The sequence below is a fragment of the Mchenga conophoros genome, linkage group LG10 (assembly GCF_057382185.1).
Source record: "Mchenga conophoros isolate Kocher_MC1m ecotype Shallow Benthic linkage group LG10, M_conophoros_male_GT1.1, whole genome shotgun sequence".
Lineage (NCBI taxonomy): Eukaryota > Metazoa > Chordata > Actinopteri > Cichliformes > Cichlidae > Mchenga > Mchenga conophoros.
Genome location: NC_140535.1, coordinates 20,156,121 through 20,180,056, shown reverse-complemented (window position 1 = coordinate 20,180,056; position 23,936 = coordinate 20,156,121). Strand labels below are relative to the sequence as shown.

Here is a 23,936-nt window from a genome sequence, read left to right as displayed (position 1 = left end):
TATCAATGTTAATGTTCCTTTAAAAGTTATTCAGCATTTCTTAGAGACTGTTTGGGATATGATGTGCCACATATCATCCTTTTGGATGATACCCAACAGGTTTGAAGCAGAAATATTGTTTCAGTGACAAGATATAGGCCACAATCACTTTTTGGCAGGTTGAAAATTGCATATTGTCAGTTTTATTGTTCCCTTAATGGTAATTTAGCAGTTCTGAGGGACTGTTTGAGATGTAATATTTGACATATGACCCTTCTGAATGACATCCACCAAGTTTGAAGCAGAAATAGTATCTCAGTGACAAGTTATAGTCCACAATCACTTTTTGGCAGGTCAAAAATGACATATTATCATATTAATGTTATTTGAAAAGTTATTCAGCAGTTCTTGGAGACTGTTTGGGATATAATATATCACATGTAACCCTTCTGGAGGATATCCAACAATTTTGAAGCAGAAATATTGTTTCAGTGACAAGATATAGGCGGCAATCACTTTTTGGCAGGTTGGAAATTGCATATTATCAGTTTTATCGTTCCCTTAATGGTTATTCAGCAGTTCTAAGGGACTGTTTGGGATATAATGTGTCACATAGGACCCTTCAGAATGACATGCAGCAAGTTTGAAGCAGAAATAGTATTTCATTAACAAGATATAGGCCACAATCACTTTTTGGCAGGCTGAAAATGGCATATTATCAGTGTTATTGTTCCTGTACAAGTTATTCAGCAGTTCTTGGAGAGGTTTTGGGATACAATATATCACATGTAACCCTTCTGGAATATATCCAACAAGTTTGAAGCAGAAATATTGTTTCAGTGACAAGTTATAGGCCACAATCACTTTTTGGTAGCGCTAAAATGCCATGTTCTCAGTCGTTATTCTGCACAAACAAGAAAGAGTCATGGTGATACTGGCACAATAGGTCTTTATTGTTTTAACTACTATTCGACAGTCTTATAACAAATATGAACAACGAGAGTAGACATACTAAACCTGTAGGCATTAATTATTCCATCGTGATGCGTGTAGTCATTCGTGACTGCGCTACACACTGAAAGCAACCTTCTGATAGCGTCATAATTCGGTTACAAGAAACGTTAAAGCTCCATAAATGCATACCTTTGCCTAATAACAAAGGCATAAATGTGTTTGGGTTTTCCCCCCCACGTTATATCAGTTGCACGGAAGTAGCTGGCAACGCAAGTAATCCGGGCGCTGCAGCTTTAAGCAGCTGCGCGCGCTCCCGCGGACGGCAATCAGTTTCTGGCAGACAATCACTTTTTGGCACAACACCGGTTACTTTGATGCGCGAGGCTGGTGGAGCGCGAGAAGACGCCGCAGAGTTAAGAGAAAACTGATATGAGGAGGGGATTTTCAAACCTAAATGTCAGTAGAACACTTGAAGATTCAAATAACGACTCTTTGAAGCATTTTCTTTTTTTTTGGCAGTAATTGAAGTTCAGTTTCCTAGTAGTCTCCCAGTGATGTGTGGGAAAGCTTTAGAAAGCTCGCACGCAGGTCTTGTTGTTCAGGTAAAACCTGCCGTTTAGCCTCTCTGCTGGCAACAGCTGCCAATAACAGTTACATTGCTGAGATTTTTCTCACGTAACTCATAAACGCTGCTGTCACAGAGTACGTAAGATCTGAATTAGTGCCACTGACTACATTTTCTTTCTAGAACAGGTACTATACACTATACACACACAGAAGAGAGCTAACAAGCTTTCATTATCTCCTCTCTAGTTTTCTTGCGCCCTTTCCTCAGTGGTAGGCAATGGGTGAACCTGCTGAATTACTGCTCATCAGGGACCAGTATGAGCTGGCGTTTCATTCTTTGAGTCGTGGACTGGCTGCTGAAGAGGCAGAGAAAAGAGCCGAGGCCCTCGAGTATTACAGGAAGGGTCGGCTGCACCTCACTCAGGGACTGGAGGTTCCCACTGGAGGGCAGCGGCAGCAGGGAGCGAACTGGGACACAGCCCGGCGGCTTCAACAGAAGATGAGGGATACTTTAAAGACAATTGAGAACCACCTTTCTGACCTGGAAACATCTCAGCTTACTATAACAGCAAACCAGAGAGACCAGCTGTTGAAGGATCTTTCTGTTCCCCAACTTTATCCAGACCTGGCACCTAACGGCCAGCCTCCCCAAAACTCTGTCCACCATCTCTACCCCACCATACCTGCTACCACCCACAACATTGTCCCAACCCCCAACACAGTCCCTGTCAGTCCTGCGACCCCTCCTGCTCCAGACACACTCCCTGCAGTGGTTTCAAAAACTATAGCCATGGCCAGTCCAGCAGAGCAGCCTCCAGCATACACACCACAGCCCACAGATGGGCACCGTATCCTGGCTTATGCTCCTGTTGAAGGTGGCTTTTGTCCAGGAAGACAGACTGCAGCAGTAGCAGGAGAAAATGGAACTGAACTGCTGTGCATCCCTTCCGGGGTGCAGCTGTTTTTTGTGGCACCAAACGGGCAAGTCAGCTCACTCTCCTCTCCAGGCTACCTTCGCATCATTGTGGTGAACAGTCAGCAGGATTCCCCTGCTGAAAAACCTGCAGTGTTTTTACATGTAAGTATATTTATTGTTAAGTGTATGTTAACCTGTGAGAGTGTGTATTTTAGAAAAGCATTTTTATTTTGGGCGTGTGTCCTGAAGAGCAAGCAGGTGTGACCCCAGGGGAATTGTTTCTTCTGTTTGAGAAGCCTTTCATAACTCTGAGTCAAAGAAATGTTCCTCTTACAAATGATGACGTGTTTTTGACACATTCCTTAACCACTTAAAACACAAGAGAAGTTCCCTACAATAATAAATACACCTTTTAAATGTATTTTTTTATGTACAAGTCGAACAAGACAGTGTGGGACTCATGTTTCATATTATAATTTATGCTATATGCAAGGTTTACGTAATTTATACTTACTTTTTATAGTAATGTAGTGTGAGAAAATTAAAAGGTGCCACTTTTATTAGTAAATTATGGTATTATAAAGTCTTAAGTTTTTTTGTAGACTGCAATTTATGGATATGTTTAGTTCAACAATAAGTATGTGTGTCTACAAAATGTTGGAACTGAATGCTAAAAAGGCAGTGTTGTTAACTGATTTCTTACACCTTTTTTTTTTTTTAGCAACAAATGGTGGATTAGATGTATTTCTTTTCTGAAAAAAGGCCTTTAACATTTTTTAAAAAAAATATTAAAATAGTTACATATTAAGTTTTAATCATGCCACCAATTGATAGATTGCCCAAATGCTTCACCCTCAGCTTGCAATCCCATCATTGTTGTTACACTGAAACAGCAATGTTGCAGATGAAATTGGTTGCTGAAGTACAAATGCTTATTATTTATTAGACTCTTAAATGAATAACAGTCTAGTTTTCATTTAACAGAAAACTAGACTGTTTCATTTGAGACTTATTATAGCTTGTTCATCTATAGAGCAGATATTCGTTGCTTAATCTTTCCTGTGCAACAGTGTGATTTTATCTACTTTATATCCATTCATATCCTTTTTACTTTGTGCTTTCTGGCAACCTTCTGTGTGATGGCTTTTGTATTGAGTTTATATAAAATACCAATCTATTCTGGCACCTTTACAAAGCCTGTATTATGCTGTGCTGTAAACTGCACTGCAACCCATGACTCTTGTTTCCCACCCGACCAGGCTGGTAGGCTGCTCCTGTATTCTGTCCTTGCTTTGTTTTGGGCCAAGACAATGGTCCCATTAACAGATGACTCTGCGCTTCTGTTGTATTGCTGTTCAGTGTCCTGTGCCCTCACAGGGGTCATGTTATCAGCCGGCATACCAGTGGTACGATGCAGCAAGTGTCTGTATTTTGCCTCAGTTGAGAAGTGACATTAATCCTGAATCCTTAAATCCTACAACGTGTCTATAAACAGACTAGAGGAAATTGTAAATACTTGGAAATGAGAGTACAGTTTTATGCTCAAAAGAGAAAAAGAAAGCACAAATCCTTGGGAAACCCTTCAAACCAAATCTTATAATATCTTCCAGTGAAGTTATTTGATGAAATAAATTGCATATGGGACATATTCCCCCTCATGGAAACAAACACTCAGCAGATGTTGTCATTTCTCACTCTCTGTGTCATATTAAAGATTTCAGGTTTCTGTTATAAACAGCAGATGTGGATCTAATTTCAAGGACTCTTAACATTCATCACCTACATATTTTAATGTCATTGTGTTTTCCAGGTATGCGATTGGATGTACCCACTGACAAAAGACACCCCAGTGCTGCTGGCTAACTCCGGGATCTTTATGTTCCCTGACTCCTTGGCAGAAATGCCAGGGTGCTATGCGGGTATAGTGTTGTCTTCTGAACTGCCTCCTGCAGACCTGCAGACTTTTCAGGACCTCCTGTCACAGCTTGCTGAATTCAGGATCCAGGTCAGCTTTTACTTCCTTTAGGAAACAAATGCAAGGGTGTGTATGTGTTGGAGCGGAGCTTTGGTGCAATTTTTATAGGATGTTTCTCCTGGTTTGGAAACAGAAAGACCTTGTAGGTAGTAGCTCCTGATGGCGCCTTGGAAATTTTATACATACATATACTGTCAATTTGCTAACTAGTACAGGGAAGATGAAGCTTTTTGAGGTCTGCTATTTATTTGTGCCCAAAAATGATCATTGGGTATGTGAGGGTGTAATGATTTTATCTCTCCATTTTTACCTGTCTTATTGTCTCTATCACAAAGGTTAGCTGTAAAACTACCCAAAACTGTCAAACTGAATTAAAAGCCTTGTGAAACTCTACATTCAAAGCAGTTTGTTATATTGTGTCCATGCATTTAAACAAGCCCTGATTTAATAACTGGAAACGATGCAAAACAAACTCAGTGTCTTAGTGAGTTGTCTTAGTAAAAGCATTAATTGAACCTTTTTGTGGAAACTGAAAACTCATGTTGTGGCTGGTTTAAGTTGTTACACTAGATATACTAGAAACACATTTTTCTTTGACACTTCTTTGACACAGGAGGAATGAAGTGGTTATGTCATGTTGTAGGTAAAAAAATATGCCAACTCTGTTTGGGCGTACTTTTTTTTTTTTTTTTTTTTAAAGCAACCCACCCACTGTTTTTGTCCCTTGACTTAACAGGGTCCAGAGGGCACAGAGTCAGAGGTAGTCAACTTGAGTACGAAAGTCCCCCTTAATCCCACAAAAGAGCAAGTAGAACCGACTACATCAGCAGGAGAGCAGGAAAAACTACCACTTCCTGGATGGAGTGAGAAGATGGGTCAAGGAATCTTGACAGGTGAGTTTATAAGCAAGAGTCCTAATGAAGGGGAAAAAAATAACTTGTATATATCCCTTCAAAGTGTTGTATTGAATTCTTATACATTAGACATCCCTCTGTATAAAAAAATGCCCACTAGTGGGTGTTGTTTATCTTTGTAATGCCCTTCAGTGCTTCAAAGAAAATGTTGTTGAAATAGCTTTCATATAGTTTTATTAGAAATTTTTTAAATGACAGTTTCTTTGCTGTTGTACATTCACTATCTCAAATATATCTCCATAGGAGCGCTTCGGTTGAGTGATTCACTGATAAAAGGAGCAGAAGCTACTGGTAGGGCCATTCACAAAGGAGCAGCCAAGATTCGAGACCAACTCACACCTGAAGAGACTCCTTCAGAGGTCAGCCCCAGTACCACCAAACGTCTGGAGATGGCCAGAAAGGCCACTGGGGGTGCTGTTCGAGTCAGCCAGTTCTTGGGTGAGCACTACTTTGAAATAATCCAAGACATCATGTTTTTAAGTCATGGAATCTCTGAACTCTACTTCCAAAATAATAATGATTACCTTTCTGTATCTTTAGTGAATGGTGTAGGCACAGTGGCAGAAAAACTGGCAGAAAAGATGGCACCTCATGTGAAGAAACATGGTGCAAAACTGGTTCCAGAAGCTTTGAAGAAGAAAGAAGACGGCCAAGCTTCCAAAATGGATGGAGCCAAGTTTGTAGCGGTCAGCACTGTGCATGGTATGTACAAGACTTCAGGATGTTCACAACAAGGTTACAGTGCAGTAAAAAAAAGTACTGAAATGAGTGGACTTGTTTCACATTTACCAAAAAAAAAACATCCTGATGATTCTCAAGACTTTTGGAAAAATATTCTGTGAATTGATGAGACAATTTTTTGGAGGGTTTGAATCCTCTTGTCTGCCATAAAGCTAACATAGCATTAGTAAAAAGAAGATCATACTATTAGTCAAACATGGTGGTGGTAGTGTGATGGTCTGGAGACTGGTTTGATGCTTCAGGACCTGGAGAACTTGATGGAAATCAATTATGCTCTGTATTAGAAAATCTTGAAGGAGAATATCAGGCCATCAGTTCACATCCTGAAGCAGAACTGTGTTTGAGTTATGCAGCAGGACAGTGACCTGAAACTCACCAGCAAGTCCACGTCTGAATGATTAAAACCCCCCAAATAAATGTCTTGAAGTGCCATAGTGAAAGTCTGAACTTAAAGCTAACAGAACCAGTTATTAGGTTTAGAGGGCATTTACTTATCTTTGTCCAATATTAAAATTTGATTGATGATCTGAAACAACACCTGCGTGACAAATATGCAAAAACTCAAGGAGAGGGCAGATGTTTTTTCAAGACACTAAATGTTAATCAGTTAAAAAATTGTGCATAGACTGATACAATTCTCATATCATCACTAGCACTAACTATCACATTAAAGTTCTAACGTATAAGGTTTCTAAAATCGGTGATATTTTGAACTAGGTTTGGCTACCATTTGGTCCAGTCTGGAGACTGGAGCAAAACTTGTTGGGAAAAGTGTGGCAGCAGAGACGGTCTCAACTGTCACTTACAAGTAAGTTCATATATTTTAATTAATTCATGCTTTAGTATCATGAGTGGATTAATGTTATCTTTTGTTTCCATCTTGTTTCTGAACCTGTTTGGTCATTTTAAACATCAGTACCAAGCTGGATCAGAAACCAGTCTGATTCTTACCTACTTTGCCTCTTTCTTCTTGGGATGGTGGTGCTCTGACCTGCTTTTCACACCTATTTCTTTTCAGATTTAGGGGCTTAGAGAATCTTTTAAACTTGTCCAGAAACATATGACTGCACAGCGGACTAAAGGAAAAGGCTTGTAAACTAACACGTGTACCTGCTCAACCCTTTCATGCACACAGCAGTAAACTGTCAACAAGATAAATACAACAACATAACGCGGAACTAACTTAATCAAAATGGCATTTCTTAGTCATACATGTCAGACACAGAAAGTATGTGTTTTGGTTTCTGTTTTGACTCTTTGTAATTTAAAACCTTGCCTAAACAGGATACGTAACAGATTGGGTGTTTCCTTTGCTCTAGCCCCATAAATGCAACACTGCTTTTATGCTTCGTGTCTAATTCCCTCTGTGTGTTATTCAAAGAACAGTAATGGCTTTGAAAACATAGGTGACCTACACTCAGTGATATGTCTGAACACCTTCTGTGTAGACAAATACATCCCTGGAGTTGGTGCTACTGGGCTAATGTTCTGTTTGAGCTGTGGCTTCTGTGTAGACACAATATAAATATCAGGTGTCTTTCTGGGTCTGTCCATGTTACTGTTACATGTCAGCTTGTGCTGGGTGGTGATGCTTATGCTCTTCATACTATTTATCTGTAGATATTTTCCATAGTTTGTTGTTAATAAACAGCTATAAATAATGATATGACTGTGTTTTCCTAATTCTTTTGTCTTTTTTATGTGAATGACTGTAGTAAACAAACTTGCCCCAGATTTCAATTCACATGCTCATTAAATTTTCTTCCATCACACAACTCTACCACCATTTCTGTAACCTCACCACATTAATTGTGGTGAAGGTACGGCAACAATGCAGGCGAAGCCACAGACACTGGTCTCCAGTCGGTGATCAACATTGGCGTGACTGCAAACAACATCGATAATGTAGGCATCAAAGCCTTTTTCAAGAAGGCCAGCAAATGCACGGCCAAGGAATTGCCCGCAAAATCAAATGAAGAGAAAAAGTTGCAGAAGGAAGTACAAGAGGATGAGGCTGAGGCAAAAGATGTACAGAAGAACAAGGAAGAAGAGAAGAAAAAATAGATTTCCAGTGCATCTTAATGCCTTCCTGCATGTTTTATCTTTGATAGGGATCTTATGAAAAATAGACCTTTCAGTTCTTTGCTATATTTTGTCATGTCCATGTGAACATACTAGAATTAATTTAACACTGAATGGAGTTTTGCTTCTAATTTTAAGTTATTTAAGTCTGTGTTTCATTTATATACAGATATTAAGATAGTCATGTTATATGTACAGATAGTCTTCAGCCTTGAATGTATGTATTCTTTTACTAATGTGATTAAACGTTTTTAGGCGCATTTAAGCAAGAGATGAATTTATAAAATGTCTGTCAGGAAAACAGAAAAGCAACAAACCAAAAACTCCTGCGCCCTTGTCGACGTTTCCTGATAAGCTGTGCCAAAAAAAAAAAAGGTCGTCTGCCAAAAACTGCACGTATTTAAACTATGAATAACTTGTTGGTCTATAATATGTGAAACATATGTCACATGTATCCCTCGTGGAGGATATCAAGTCATCTTGAGCCACAAACAACATTCGTGTAACAAGGTAGAAGCGTCTGTTTTTGGCAGTGACTTCTATATATCCTTAATTTTTCCAGTTATAAAAATCTGGTTGATATTAAAAACGTGTTTTTAAGAGTAATCTGGCCAAGAGGATAGCAGATATTGCAACAAATATAACAATAGTTCTGTAAACATACTTTAAGTGGACAAAATGGACCGGGTTGGTTATAATGTAAGTACAATAGAGGGAGTTATAAAGATACTTAAAAAAAACATCTAATTTTATGATTTGATATATAACCCCTTTGTAAACCCTGTTCACGGAGGTCTCTCTACCAAGATACGTAAAGATATTCCACATAAAAAACACAAAAAACACTGGATATCATTTTTTGGCACGCGATCACTTTTTGGCACAACACCGGAAACGGCGGTTTCCGTAGAAACCCAAACAAAGCTTAGATTTTTTTCAGAAACATGGCTAAAGCTAGCGAGGACTGTAAATACGCGTTGGCACGGCTGCAGGTAGAACTGGAAAAGGAGAGGGGGATGAAGTAAGTCTGAAATAACAACAGAAAGACCTTTTTTGTTTGTTTAAATAAATGTTAACTTACACACTGCAAGAATAGTATAATTTAGTTCTTGGTCGTAGAGAAATGCTTGAAGAGTCAGTGTCTGATCTGCGGAGTACCACGAGTGAACTCCAAGAAAGACTGCACAGTGTTGATGGGGAAGGTAAGCAAAATTAAAGTGACTGGTAGAATTGGTTGGTCAATTGGTTGACTAAATATCCGTGCTAAAGAGCGCTTGAACAGGTGTAATAAACTGTCTAGTGAGTGTATGTGTTTAAATGTATGTTAGCTTGAGTACTGTTTACCACATGATATTACATTAGGACCTCCAGAAAAAAAAATAAAGGTCAGACATGGTTCTCTTTTTGTTGTCGGTAATGTCTTCAGTCCTCAAAAGGACTATATTATGATGGTTTTCTATGTTTCTGCTGATGTATCAGGAAATGAGTGGAGGACAAGGTATGAGACACAGGTAGAGCTAAATGGGCAGCTGGAACGGCAGATCTCACTCATCCGTGAGAGACTGGAAGACATAAGAGGAAACCCTGTGGGTAAGTTCTCAGGCTTTCAAAAAACTTTACTGTGAAAGCACATTCATTATGTTGCAGTTTTTTCACAAGTGTTTGTAAGTAACAACACTATACCTCTGTGTATAGTGTGGTTATCTTTCTCCAGATCAAGAGTAGTGTCATCTGCAAAAACTCTTTTAAATATATGAGCTCAACATTTCCAATACATGAAGCATTTGTGATGATGATGTTGCTCGTGTAAAATAGGCAACTTGGGAGGAAAATATTTATTTTTCAAATAAACTCTCTTTTTCCATTTAGTGCAATAAATAAGACAAGATGGAATACTTCCACCCATCTCGAGAAGTTTTTTTTTTCAGTATTATGCATACACACATAATACTCAAATGCTCTTGCTTTTTTTTGCAGACCGACTGGCTTCTATTCGGTCGTATGAGGACATGCCAGTGGTGAGCGCAAATGTTCATTTTCCACTGAGGGTTTGTCTTTATCAGTTTTGTTAAATTTGATATTTTTTTTTCCAAGGACAGTTTGACAAAGCGAGAGGGAGCTGCAAGTGTAAGACAGAAGCACGCGCCACAAGATAGAGCCAGAGATGCAGAATCGGTTAAAGTGGAGTGGACAGCACAGGCAGAACTGTTTGGCCAGCTGCTCTCTATTCTCCTGCTGATGCAGGATGAATAAGCCAGAGTTTAATCACAGCGCTGTAATCACAGGATTACAAACCATGGGAGAGTAATACACACTAATTACAATACTTTAAGGCACACCAAAGGTTGCACAATACAGTCTAAATATGTGTGTATTTCTTAGAGCAGTGCTAACAGATGCTTATTAGTGTAACCAAGGAAACAATATTGCATACTGGAAGTCTTTAGACAAACTGAGCATGACAGTATGAGAGAGTGAGCATGTGAGAGGAATGTTATCATGATACTGTTAATATGGAGGTAAATGAAAGTGTTCTGGTAAAGTAAGCAATACAAGAGCATGCTACTATGTCTAAAGCTCTAAAGAATGAGGCTAAGAATATTTCTGATTAGTGATCTCAGTGCCTCAAATGCATCCTCTTAGTGGCATACAACTCTAACACAATTAATGATTAGGAAGAAAAAAAATGTGATCTAACCAAGCAGAAAAGAACACTTGGCTGATCCGAAGACATCAGACTGATATTCAGAGAGTGGTACTCATAGAGTTCAAGTATTGCAACCTTAAAACACTCTCCTCTCAGGTGCACAATGAAAAGAAGCAGACTGTTCCAAACCTAGAAAATTGCAAAGGTCTTACTGGTCTTTTCTGGGCTATAAATCTTACCATTTCACAGGGCTAATGTGTTTATATGGTTATTAAAATACGTATGAGCTCAGTCCATTTTTGTACTCGTGTTTTCTGCATTAACGATGCTGCTATTGTTTGATCCCGTCAGGCAGCACAGTGCAATTCAAGAACAAATTGATTGGTAATTCAGCAGCGTGACACCCTCGTACTCTGTGGCCTCTTTGTCGTGATTTGTTTCTAATTAACGGGAACGCTTTGGCACAGGAAACACTGAGACAACGTCTGAAGCTCCTGACCGGGGAGAAATCTGACCTCCAGAGTCAGCTAATGGATTGTCATCTTCAAATTGAACAAGAAGGAAAGGTGTGACTCCTAGCTGTCCCTTTTGACATAGAACAGTGAGAGGGATTGTTTGAGGTCACAACGTCTGCTGTTCTACTTATGTTTTGTTTTTTTTAATTTCTTAGACAAGCAGCTTTAGTTTTTTCCAGGTAATAAATAGTTTACTTGTGAGTAGCCACCATTAGCAGTGGATTGAGAAAGATTTAGTTTTGTTTATTGTTCTGCTCAACAAAGAGAGAGATATTTGCTGAATGCTGGTTTAGCAAACGACACGTGCAGTCAGTAATCCCTGTTGCTAATTAACATTGAAGACTTGAGAAGTGCACACACAAACATACACACATTGTACCCACGAGCAGATAGATTATTGCCTGATAGAACAAGCGTGGCTCATGAATACAAATTTGTGACGGTATAGCTTGCTGTTTTTTCCAAATTTCAGGCTTTTCATAAAACCAATGATGAGAGGCGGGCATACCTGTCAGAAATTGCTAAGGTAAGCAGTCACAATCTTAAGCAAATACCCGTTAACGACTAATCCTTGACTGCTAAACACATGCTCTGGTAAGTGTTACAGTAAGTGTTATATTTCTAATGACATACTCTGCATACTGTGTTTCTGCTTTTTTCATGCAGCTCTCATTTATTCTCCTGTTATATAACAGGTCAGTCTGCTCAGGCAAAAAAGGAAGTCAAGGACTTTCCTCTGTATGTTGCAACAAAACAGGTTTCTGCAGAGCGCAAGCTGAAGTGAAACTGAGTTCACTGTGTTTTAGAGACCATAGGTCACAGTTACTGCAGCTTTACATCATGTGTCTACAGCAGGGATGTCAAACTCATTTTACATCATGGGCCACATATAGCACACTCTGATCTTAAGTGTGCCACACCAGAAAAGTACATTTAACTGAAGATTTAATCACTGAGATGTCTTTAATGTACAAAAATGTCAGTTTAATGGTGCATTTACGTTTTTCTTCATAATAATGTGTAAAATTACAGAAAAAGGTTCTGGTAGCTCATTGCTTGCCCAGCTGTAAAACTGATGAAAATAAAGTTAAAAGTTCAAAATCTATGCACTTCTTCACATTTTTCAAAGCCTTCCAGTGAGCCAGATTTGAGTCTTTACTGGGCCAATTCCTGCCCACGGACCTTTTGTTTGACACTCCTGGTCTAGAGTGGACTTGAATTACTAATCGGTTCTCTTCTCCTACAGCTGTCATCTACCCATGAAGCTCAAAGAAGACAGTACTTTGCACAGCCACAGAGGGCACCAGAGAGCAAACAAATGAGGTCTGTGAAGCACAAGGCCCACAGATTATGGACAAAATAACATAAACTGCAGCGCAATAACATGCTTTATAGAATGAATGCAGAATGAGCTTCACTCAAAGGTTTTTATTTTTATGGTGTTTGGCTTAATTCTGATTTCACTTATTAATTTGGGAGGAAGCAATACATGTGTCACTGAAATCAGTTTTCCCTCAACTCCTTAACTGTGTATTCATGCTTGACAAACAATTCATGCTGTAAATAAATAAATAGATTCTGACATTTTCTAAGGCTATTATTGACATAATGACTGTTAGATAAAGCCACTGACATTGTTGTTTTAATCAAAGCAATTTTGGTAGATATAAATTGTACTTTTCTCCCTTTCATCTCCTGTTGCTTAGAGGGAAGCAGACTGGCAGGAAGGCAGAGGCTGATTCTAAGAAAGGAAAAGAGGGAGGAGAAGAAGATGGTGGCGAGGCCTTTGTGAAAGAAAGAGGAGGAGGTGATGGTGGAAGAATAGCAGAGAGAAAAGGAGAGAAGAAATTACAAAGGAAAAACAGGTTACCCACGCTTAAGCACAACCCGAAGCACGATCCGTAACCCAAACTTAGTCATGTTGCTTTTGGTTATGCTTTAGTTCACATTGCGACTGATTATGTTGAAATACTGCAGTTTCTACACTAACCAGCCACTTAATTAGGTACACTTTGTACTGTCCAGTACTCAGCTGGACCTCCTTTTTCTTTAAGAGCTGTCACAATTCTTTATGGTATTGATTCAACAACCTGCTAGAATAATTCCTCACAGATTTTGGTCCTTTTTGCATCATGCAGTGGCTGTACATTTGTTGGCTGCACATCCATGATCTAAATATCCCATTTCACCACAACTCAAAGTTGCTGTACTGGATTGAGATCTGGTGATTGTTGAAGACATATGAGTAAAATTTGAGGTGATTTGAGCTTTGTGACATGATGCAGTGTCCTGCTGCAAGCAGCCATCAGAAGATGGGTACACAGTGGTCATAAACAGATTATTAGCAACAACACTCAGGCAGGCTGTGGTGTTTAAACAATACAGCGCTGATACTAATTGACCCAACGTGTGCCAAGAAAATATCTCTCACACCATTACACCACCTCCAGCAGCCTGAACTGCTGACAAAAGGTATGATGGATCCATGCTTTCAAATTGTTTATACCAAATTCTGATGCTGCCAGCTAAATGTTTCAGTGGCAAGACTCATCTTGCCAGACGACATTTTTCCTATCTTCTGTCGTCCAATTTTTGTGAGCCCTTTTTCGATTCAGTTAAATTTGATTTATATAGTTCTCAGTCATCACAAGGCACTTTATATTGTAAGGTTGAGAGCCCACAGTAATACAGAGAAAACCCAAACAATCAGAAGGAACCCCCATCAGAACCAATTTTGAGGGAGGGGCAACCACCTGCAGCAGCTGGTTGGGGGTGAGGGGAGGGAGACAGGACAAAAGACACGGTGTGGAGAAGAGCCAGAGATTAATAATGACTAATGATTAAAAGTAAAGTGGTGGATAAACACATAATGAGCAAGAACAGGTGAATGAATGAGAATTGCTCAGTGAATCATGGGAATCCCCCAGCAACCTAAGCCTATTGCAGTGCTGCAGTGGGAGGATTCAGGGTCACCAGGCCTGATCCTAAAATCAGAGAGGGTGTCTGTCACCAAAACAAAATCAGAACCGCAAGTAAGATAGCAGTCTGAGTGCTCTATGTGGTACTATGAGGTCTTTGATATGAGATGGACCTTTAGATTTGATTCGGGATTTAACATGGAGCCAATTAAGAGGACCTAAAATGGGAGAAATACTGTCTTTCTCTTGTCAGGACTCTTGATGCAGCATTTTAGATCAGCCAAAGGCTTTTTAGGGAGTTTTTAGGACATCCTGATAATAATGAATTACAGTAGTCCAGCCTAGAATTTGTTTTTCCAGCATTACTCTGACACAGGATGTTTCTAATTTTAGAGATGTTGTGCAAATGCAAGGAAGCAGTCCTACATATTTGTTTAATATGCGTATTGAAGGACACATCCTGGCCAAAAATAGCAAGTAATACCATACTGAGGTGCGGTATTCTACTTCAGTAGCTCGTTTGCTTCAAGGTTCAACGTGTTGCGTGTTCAGAGATGCTCTTCTGGTTATTTGAGTTACTGTTGCCTTCAATTTGAAGAAGTCCATTCTCCTCGGACCTTTGACATCAACAAGACATTTTCAACCTGAGAACTGCTACTCATTGGATATTTTCTCTTTTTCTGACCATTCTCTGTAAACTCTCAAGATGGTTGTGTGGGAAGATCCCAGTAGATCGGCAGTTTCTGAAATACTCTCTGGCACAAACAACCAGGCCACATTCAAAGTCACTGAAACCACCTTTATTCCCCATTCTGATGCTCAATTTGAACTTTGGCAGATCAATTTGATCATGTCCATATGCCTAAATGCTTTGAATTGCTGTCGTGTGATTGGCTGATTAAATATTTGTGTTAACAAGCAGTTCAGCTGGCATACTTAATAACATGAATGTGAATGTATTTTGTTTTTTCTGTCCATTTGCTGCAGTTGGTATTGTGTTTTTATTTTTGTATTTTTTTTTCATTTGATAAGGTAACCACAGTATTAACCTGATGTCAAGCTATAAAAGGCTACATTCACAACAAAGTGTGGGCTTAGTGTTTTCTTACGTGTTTCTTTGAACAAGGAGATGAATTATTTAAAAAGAGAAATGTTTCAAATATGGGTTTTTAAACTTTTGTGGCTAAGGCCTTTATTTCAGGACAGGAAACAAGCTGAAGGCTTTGAGTCTAGTGTGCTACAAGCCTGCCAAGTTGAACATTTCTTGTGTCACTGCAGTTTTTTTTAACACCTCCTACGATTCACATTACGTATGCAGCACCACATCACCGCTCTCGCTGTTTGTAGTTTCTCCACAGAGCAAACAGTCACCCATGTCCCACCTACTGACCACCTTTTCAAATGTGGGTGTCAGAAAACTCTATCGATATGAGATGAAGTAGTGAATAGGAAAAAAACAACAAAAAAAACAAACACCAGGAGTACTGCTTCAGTTGTATTTGTGAAACGTGTAGGATGGTTTCAGTTCTTCTCAACCTTGCTGAATTACACTGAATTAAAACAAAATCACAAAGCAGACAACATGGTGCCATAGGCATAAATTGTATAATTTAATTTTTTTGTCCTGTCCCTGTAAATCCTCTGAAAAGTATCGCCTGATCAGCTCGAGTCCTAATGCTTCAATTTCCACGGGAGGAATTTGTTTATTGAGCTGGTATTTACTTTTTGATATGGCTGACTTGGTGTACGCTTCTAAGTGTGATCCACAACAGCTTGTTTATCTTAGATTCATGACTTCATTTAGACATAGCCAGTTCACATCGCCTCATGAAACACTGAGCACATTTGCAGTGTACCACTCTCTCCTTCTAACTAGTCTCTAGTCTTCTGCCATCTCAATTTCACGTATAAGCTTTTTTTATTTATTACAACTCAATGCGTCTTGCCGATGAATCACACAGCCACAGAGGAACTACCCAAATGTCTTCTCCTGACAGGTGAAAGAGAATGACAAATCACAACAGCGACTCTCAAAACACAATGATTCACAATACTGCTGCATTACTATGCTAATTCATTTGGCTCGCGCACTTTTGTGGTAGCACACGTGTTCACACACCCTTCTGTGTAGTGTGAAAGCATTGCATCAAAATACATTAATCACAGGTTGTAAATTGAAAGCAGGTTTTAATTACTCCAGATGAGACTTCAATATCAGTTATCAGTCCATAAATCCATCCAATTGAGCTTCAGCTTCTTTATCATAACCTCACAGAAGTGTATTTGCAGAAGTGTTCTACATCGTGCCTTTTTGTGTTTTTCTAACATTTGAATGAAAACGTGGCCGTTATGCACATTGCTGAGAAAAGGAGCTTGGCATAAAAATATGTTTTTATGATTGTAAAACTGTCCACTTACATACATAATATACAAATAAAATCATACATGCCCACATGGAGGCTTAAAAGTCTTAACCACACACACTTCTCTTTATATCTGCTACGAGTCATGCTGTGCTACGCTTCAAGAGTTGGCCTCTATGAAGAATTGAAGAAATGAAGAACTTACCTAATTAGTATGGATGCAGTATTTCCAAGCTTATTTCATTCTGATTTTGTTCCACCCGGTCTGTAATTAGTCAGTGGCACTGGTGACACAAATGTAGATGGAAGCAATATATGTTTGAAATGCTTGATTACTATGAAATGCTGCTTGCTAACTGCAAGATACTGTATGATCCTAAGACAAACAGAGCTGCTTTCACAGTGTACCTCACATTTTGTCAGTTCTAATATCAGATATGTTTGTTTTAAGTCTACCACAACACCAAAATCCATTTCTCTGCGCTCTCATCTGTTATTTGAACAAAATGTGGAAATTTATAAATCTGACATATCTGACTCTCTTTTGAAAATCACATTATGTCTGAGAGTGTCATCTCCTCTCTGTTTGTGACGCACACCAAGTCCCCAAAATAGAAAAAAAAATTGTGGGTGTGTTTTTTTAAATTATTTTATTTTAAATGTATTTATTTGTCTTTCACTCTCACACAGTAAAGAATTCATGGGCACTCACAGGCCACTTTATCAGGTACAAGTACTGGGTTGGACCCACATTTACACACATTGCTCTCAACAATGCTTATTTTGTTGTGGCACAAATTCAGCAAGGTGCTGGACACGTTCCTCTGAGAGTTTGTACCATATTGACAGGATAGTGTCACACAGTTGCTGCAGATTTATTGGTTGCACATCCATCATAACCTCCTTAAACTACATCCCAAAGGAACTTTAGTGGACTGAAATCTGGTGACTGTTGAGGACATTCGAGTGCACTGAACTCATTGTCATGTTCAAGACACCAGTTTGTGTTGATCTGAGCTTTGGGACACGGTATGTTATCCTGCTGGAAGGACCCATCTTCTGATGGAAGCAGCCATGAGAATATGGGAGCACTGTGGTCATAAAGGGATGATCATGGCTAGCATGGTAGGCTGTGGTGTTTCATTATCACACACAAAGACACAGAGAAAGACTCTGTATTATTACTGATGAAAGTGACATCATCAAAACATAACGCTGTAAATAAAATAAACGAATGGCAAAGATGTGAGAAATTGACGGCACCTTCTTGTTCTTCTTTTTTTTATCATCATCACTGGCACATATAAATGTTAGATAATACGCACATGCATGTGTGTGGTTCATTAGTGAGTGGTGGAGTGGGATTTTTGTAGTCTCTGGAGTCTATGATGTAGGTCAGCGGTCTTTATCTCTTCCTGCACTGTGAGACTGGTTCCTGTCTTAACCTCAAATTTCAAAGCTCATAGGAAGAAACGAGACAGAAGCATCATTTACATCTCTCAGTTCTCTGCGTTGATGAATTCAGTGTAACTGAACCTCTTTTGAGCTCATCCATACATTTAATTCCCAAGAAAAAAAAGTCTTCATACAGCAACAACAGTAAGTCATTGTAGAAGAAATACAGCATGTGGGTTTGTGTATAGAGTTAAAGTATTACATAACAACCCACGTGCAAATGTGGGTTAAACACAATGCTGCATTTACGATCAGTTAAGCTATAAATAATGATTTATGTGAAATATGAGGAGGGAATTAAACTGGAAAATAATCACAGAAAAATATCTGTTTTCTCTCTTTACTGAGCACCACAGTGATGATTTAAAATGCCACAAAGCAGGGTTGACACCACCATCCACCCACCTCAGTTTACGCGTGCTTTTGAGGGGCTGGGTGGGGGTGCAGGACCAACATCCTCCCCAGCACGGGTGGGAAGCGTGTGGTTGCATCCTAATGAGGGGTGGGGGCGCCGAATGAAAATCACGACAGAGTGACGTGGAGGAGGAGAGAGAAAGGGTGGGTGTAAAAAAAAAAACAGAAAAGAGAATGGGAGGGGAAGCAGCTGCTACCAAGTCCATTTCCAGTCCAGCCTCTGCTGCTTGCTTTCTCACAACGCGCACACAAGCACACACACGCACGTATTCACTGGTTTGGTGTGGTGGGGCACATCAACCGGACAACAAAGAGACGCACAGGGGGGGCTCACACACTGCAGCCAGGACAGCATCACATATCACCGGCGTCCAGTGTCAGGGACACTGAACTCCTTTCTCACATCTGCTGGGAATTAAAGCGTCAGTCAGACTGGAGGTGACCGTCACAGAAGCGTTAATTGCTCGCGTAGGTAAGCCTGAGCAGTTGCTTTTTAAAATTATTATTATCATAATTATTATTATCATCTCATACCAGCGTGATTAACTGTTTTATTTGTGGTTTGCTGCAAAGTCTTGAAACACACTTTTATATGTTTTTAACGAGTCTTTTTGGGACTGCAGAATATAACCTGGCATATTTTAATGATGGGCATCTATAACGGGACCGCGATGTTGTGTTTTAACTCCGGCCCAGGAGGGATGTTGGTCCAGCTGCGGCTCTTCTGAATATTTATAGGGCCAAATTAATAGGTTATTATCGATTCGTGACCGAGGCTCTCCAGCCATCTGCGCGTCACAGTAGCTCGGGCGCACTGTCACACACAGCGTGGGTCGTCAAGAAGCGCACTGTCCACTGCTCGGCTTAAGAGCACTTAATCTGTCATTAGTGGGGTATTTTGAGACAGTGCGCCAGCGACGGATACCGGCTGGCGGTTATATCAGCCTTCCGAACCTCTCTTGGGTCGGATATTCATTTTCGGCACCTCCTTTTCATTTGTTATTCGGTAGTTCAAACTTTATCTTCTCCCTCCCCTCCCCTCCTCTTTGTTGTTTCCCAGACAGTACTGCCGTACTTGTGAGCCTCGGTAGCGAAATGGAGATGGAGCATTTTGACGAGCGGGACAAAGGTCAGAGGCACAGCCGCTCTAGTGCGAAGATGAACGGTGTGCTGAGTCCCACACACAGCGCCCACTGCAGTCTGTACCGGACCCGGACCCTGAAGACACTGAGTGCGGAGAAGAGAGCCAAGAAAGTCCGCTTCTACCGCAATGGAGACCGGTACTTCAATGGGATTGTGTACGCCATTTCTGCTGACAGGTTCCGGACCTTTGACGCCCTGCTGGCGGACCTGACCCGTTCCCTATCCGACAATGTCAACCTGCCTCAGGGCGTCCGGACCATATACACCCTGGATGGGTCAAAGAAAATCACCAATATTGAACAGCTAGTAGAAGGTCAGTATAAATACATATGTATATCTGCGACAATTCAAAGCACTGAGACACACTTCCTCTCATCTATGACCTTATCAACATGTTTGTGGTTATCTAACATAATAGGATGCCTCTCTTCTACTCTCTAAAAGAGTAAACACTCCCTGACCTGTGAGCTGAGGTGTTATGTGATCTTCCCTTGCTCCCCCTCCTGCTGCATAGAGTAAGGTCACTAACAAGACTGTAAATGTAAAGTAAGAAGCCCCAATGATAGATAATATGAAACAGCCTGTACATGATACTTTTAGGGGGCATTTCTTCACACAAAAAAGCCTAACCCAGTGAGCACACTGTAGATGACTGCTTTAAGATTATGCAACTCATTTGATGGCCAGATGGCGGTCCAGATATCCGGTGTGTCAGCTCAGGTTATCTTGGTCTGTTTTACTCTCTAAAAGTTACAAGCCAATATCATTAGGTCAGGAGGGGTGAAAGAGGAAGAGCTCTAAGCTGTTGGCAGCAGGTTTAGATGATATGGACTGTTGATTATGTGCAAACAGTAAAGAAAAAAAAACAAACCTTTGACCTCAACATTGATAGGGTCCACTGACTCTGGCATAATTATCGCCTGAGATGGAAAGGTTGCTTCAGATCAATACAAAGCTGATCTGAGTAATCGCATTCGTCCAGTGATGAAACATCTCTATTGTGACGGGAGTGGCCTCCTCCAGGATTTAAAGGGCACCAGGGGTCACTGAATGGTTTGAGGGATCTGAAACCAATGTTAATCATATCCTTTATATGCACGTCGCTCTGAATATAGCAGAACAAATAAGAGTGTATATTTTTTTAAAGAATGGTGTTCACCCCTTCAGTAGAGTTTACCTTTAGATTCTCACCCAAATATATAGTTTTTACTCTTTATAATCTATTTCTTTTGCCAAAAGAAGCCTAAAGATTATCTCTTTTGTTTGGCTGTTTTCTAAATAATCCATCTTTGATACCCTCTCTTTTTTCCAACCCCCCATCCCAACAGGTGAAAGCTATGTTTGCAGTTCGACCGAAGCCTACAAAAAGTTGGATTACGCAAAGAACGTGAACCCCAACTGGTCAGTGAACGTCAAGGCTGCGGCAGCATCGTCCCGCGGGCTTCCGTCTCTGGGCAGCACCAAGACCACCGCCTCAGAGGGTCGCGAAAGCAAGGACTTCATCCGTCCGAAGCTTGTGACGGTGGTGCGGAGCGGAGTGAAGCCCCGGAAAGCAGTGAGGATTCTTCTGAACAAGAAAACAGCCCATTCCTATGAACAGGTCCTTACCGACATCACAGACGCCATAAAGCTCGACTCTGGAGTGGTGAAGAAGATCTACACGGTGGATGGCAAACGGGTGAGAATTCCTTACACGGTTCACTGATTTGTAGTTGTATGGAGTAAATAGAATTGCGCTTGCAGAAGATAAGCAGCCTGTTAGTGTTTGCATGGTATCAAAGAACATTAGACGTGGCTTTGAATTGGTTTTATTGTGGATGACATTGGCTGTTAGCCTGTATTAAATTCGAACTAAATCTCACAATGGAGCCAGTGGGAGATGTGTCACACATGATGAGTGTCTCCACTGAGAGACACACTCAGAAAAAGAGGGAGATATTATATGGCTGTTTTAGACTGGATTGGAGAAGGGAACTGAAGATCTATGGTCTGGTAAAGGAATCAAAAAAAGGGTGTAAATATTTAATGAACACGATCCTGAGCCTTTTATGAATGACGAACATTTTTGTCCCCGTTCACAGCCGGAGCTGTGTAGGGAAAGAGCGGCACAGAGACTGAAAGAGGTCAAATGAAGGTAAAAAAAAGAAATCTATGAATGGAGTCTGAGTTCTCACCCACGCTGCAGCGATGTGTGCCAGAAATCATAGTCATACCCCCCCTTGATAGTCCACCCACCTAACCCGCTTCCTCTCTCAGTGGGTGGGAGGCAGACACTATAAAAAGAACAGGGTTTAAACCAGTTGTGTACGCAGACGTAGTGTGTGTACGCGGATCACACATATTCCTCTCTTTATGTCTGAGTGGAAACAGCACTGGACTTGACCTGCGTGGCAGCCGTGTGAGATCAAGTGCTCTTTCTCACACCTGTGTGTCAACAAGAGGACGGTGCAGAGAGAAAGAGGCCGTCTCTGCCCGCGTGTCAGGTTTTAGCTTATACTTCTGACATGCTTTAACTCCCCAGTCTCTTCCTGTTTGCTTTCATGTCCCCAACTCCATCCCTCACGCCAGCCCACATCATCATCATCATCATCGTTTCTGTCTGTGCATCTGTCCGTGCTCCCCCCGTCTCTCTCTCTGCCTCTCTCTAGGTCATGTCGTAAGTTATTGAATGCACCGCCAGCAGGAGCATCAGTTAAACAGATTGTACTGGATGTAAAGGGTGTCTGGCTACTTGGTGTCATACAGCTATCTCCTAATAGGGCGCTGTTTGACTCGTCTTAACAAATATTCTCTTTGCCTTGTGGTATTTTCATGCTTAATAGGCATTTTGATACACTGCGCTAGCATCTATCCCAACTCTAATCATTGATCTGCATGTGTTCGCACTGGTTTATGATCCCATTTCTGAAGCCACACTGTCTATTTAATGATCCACCGCTAACCCAGCAGGAAGTGACCTGCTGTTTGAACGCAGGCCCAGCCAATAACATCCTGGAATCGTCTTAAGAAACCTCCTGTCGGGGATTAAACTCACACTTTTGCCCAGTGCCCACTTCCTCTGCCACTGGTTACACTTATGTTGGAAATTACAGAATAAATTCTGCTCCTGCCACGTTCAGCCTTCTGCAATTTGAAGTAAGCGTATTACGGCTATGCTATTTTTAGTTAAAGTATTGATCGGGCCTGTAGGCATGGTAACACGCACACTGCCAAATTAGCTGGGCTGGGCTGAGTGCAGATCCAGCTCCTTCGCATTTTTATGTCTGATTTTGTACGTAGGTGTCGATTAATGCCTGTGGGAGAGTTTGCGATTATGTTATTAAGAGAGGAGAAAAAGGGGAGAATGTGGGATTCAACTTGTAAGGTGGGAATTACTGGTGAATAAGCAGCGAGCAAAAGGGTTCAGAACATTTTTGCGTGGCTACAAAAAGGGGAACTCATTAAAGAAATTTAACCTCAGCATGTTTTTTTTTAAGTACCAATGAATGAACTATTATGTCTGAATAAGCATAGGAGTAACATTTTGGATAAATAATGGCAGGGGTTACCTAATGTACCTTTTGACATATCAGAAGTGTGCCAAAGGTAATTTCCTAAGGATAAAGGGACTTTAAGGTTTAAGTAGAGTGTGCGCGCAGGTGCATGCTCGCGTCCTTGCATGGTTTTGCCTGTGTGGCCTGCTGCCGTCAGCTGAGCCGCGTCAGTCATTGAGCCTACGGCAGAAGTAGGTTTCTGGGCCTTGCTGGCAGTAGCGTCGAGTCCCAACAGAGCTGCAGAGCCTAGAGAGAGAGAGAGAGAGAGAGAGAGCTTGTGAAAACCAGAGCTTGGGCTTCTTTCCTTCATTAACCCCTGTAATGAGGACAGAGTCAGTGCGGAAGGGTTTACGTGTACGTGAAAAACGATCTTCAGAAGTTCAGTTCAAGGAAAAACATGCATATAGATGCTGCTGAGGGAATGTGTTTAGCTGTCAGTCATTTGGTTACACCTGTTCATTTCTATATGCAGGTTCAGGTGCATGTATGAATCTGTACCTGACTGTGTGCAGTGTTTCAGGTCTTTTGGTTGAAATGAAAGCAATCGTCTTTGGGAAACGCTGGGATATTTCTGCAGTGCTTGTTATGTTAGTATGTTATGTAATCTCAAACACTTAGTGCCGCCAGTACATTTTAGTCAGTAATAATAAAGTATTAGGATGTTCTAAATCCTGCATACCTACGTGTTTATCTACAGTAATGCATGTATGCAATAATGCATGCGATGGAGATTGGACAAGTTGTGAACTCTCTCCGTGAGCTCATTCCACCGTGTCCATTTGGATATCATATTTCCGACTGTAATGCAAGAATCTAGATC

General features: G+C 40.7%; 3 protein-coding genes across 8 annotated transcripts in view; all 3 read left to right on the top strand.

Annotated features, from left to right (window-relative positions):
- Window positions 1-1,215: 1,215 nt before the first annotated feature.
- Window positions 1,216-9,512, top strand: sparta (spartin a). Of its 3 annotated transcripts, XM_085289198.1 has the most exons (8): window positions 1,216-1,389; window positions 1,747-2,578; window positions 4,227-4,421; window positions 5,128-5,284; window positions 5,549-5,743; window positions 5,846-6,007; window positions 6,764-6,854; window positions 7,867-9,512. In XM_085289198.1, the coding sequence occupies exons 2-8, from the start codon at window positions 1,778-1,780 to the stop codon at window positions 8,108-8,110; spliced, it is 1,845 nt and encodes a 614-aa protein (XP_085145324.1). In that variant the 5' UTR covers window positions 1,216-1,389; window positions 1,747-1,777; the 3' UTR covers window positions 8,111-9,512. The 3 variants fall into 3 exon arrangements, with proteins under 3 accessions (XP_085145324.1, XP_085145323.1, XP_085145325.1); XM_085289197.1 differs by having other exon boundaries at window positions 1,216-2,578; XM_085289199.1 differs by lacking the exon at window positions 7,867-9,512 and adding an exon at window positions 7,065-7,710 and having other exon boundaries at window positions 1,216-2,578.
- ccdc169 (coiled-coil domain containing 169) lies at window positions 9,025-15,419 on the top strand. Of its 3 annotated transcripts, XM_085289203.1 has the most exons (9): window positions 9,025-9,149; window positions 9,248-9,330; window positions 9,608-9,718; window positions 10,106-10,146; window positions 11,243-11,341; window positions 11,763-11,816; window positions 11,957-12,028; window positions 12,537-12,613; window positions 12,997-15,419. In XM_085289203.1, exons 1-9 carry the CDS (start codon window positions 9,073-9,075, stop codon window positions 13,193-13,195), a joined length of 813 nt encoding a protein of 270 aa, XP_085145329.1. In that variant the 5' UTR covers window positions 9,025-9,072; the 3' UTR covers window positions 13,196-15,419. The 3 variants fall into 3 exon arrangements, with proteins under 3 accessions (XP_085145329.1, XP_085145330.1, XP_085145331.1); XM_085289204.1 differs by lacking the exon at window positions 11,957-12,028; XM_085289205.1 differs by lacking the exons at window positions 11,243-11,341; window positions 11,957-12,028.
- A 3,240-nt stretch (window positions 15,420-18,659) lies between these two features.
- The window catches only part of dclk1a (doublecortin-like kinase 1a), a 47,098-nt gene continuing 41,821 nt past the window's right edge, over window positions 18,660-23,936 (top strand). The window contains exons 1-3 of one of the 2 annotated variants that reach the window (XM_085289195.1): window positions 18,660-18,912; window positions 19,501-19,896; window positions 20,912-21,261. In XM_085289195.1, coding sequence (XP_085145321.1) covers window positions 19,536-19,896; window positions 20,912-21,261 — 711 coding nt within the window. In that variant the 5' untranslated portion in view covers window positions 18,660-18,912; window positions 19,501-19,535. Of the gene's footprint in view, window positions 18,913-19,397; window positions 19,897-20,911; window positions 21,262-23,936 lie in introns of those variants that run through there. The other variant, XM_085289196.1, reaches the window with a different exon arrangement.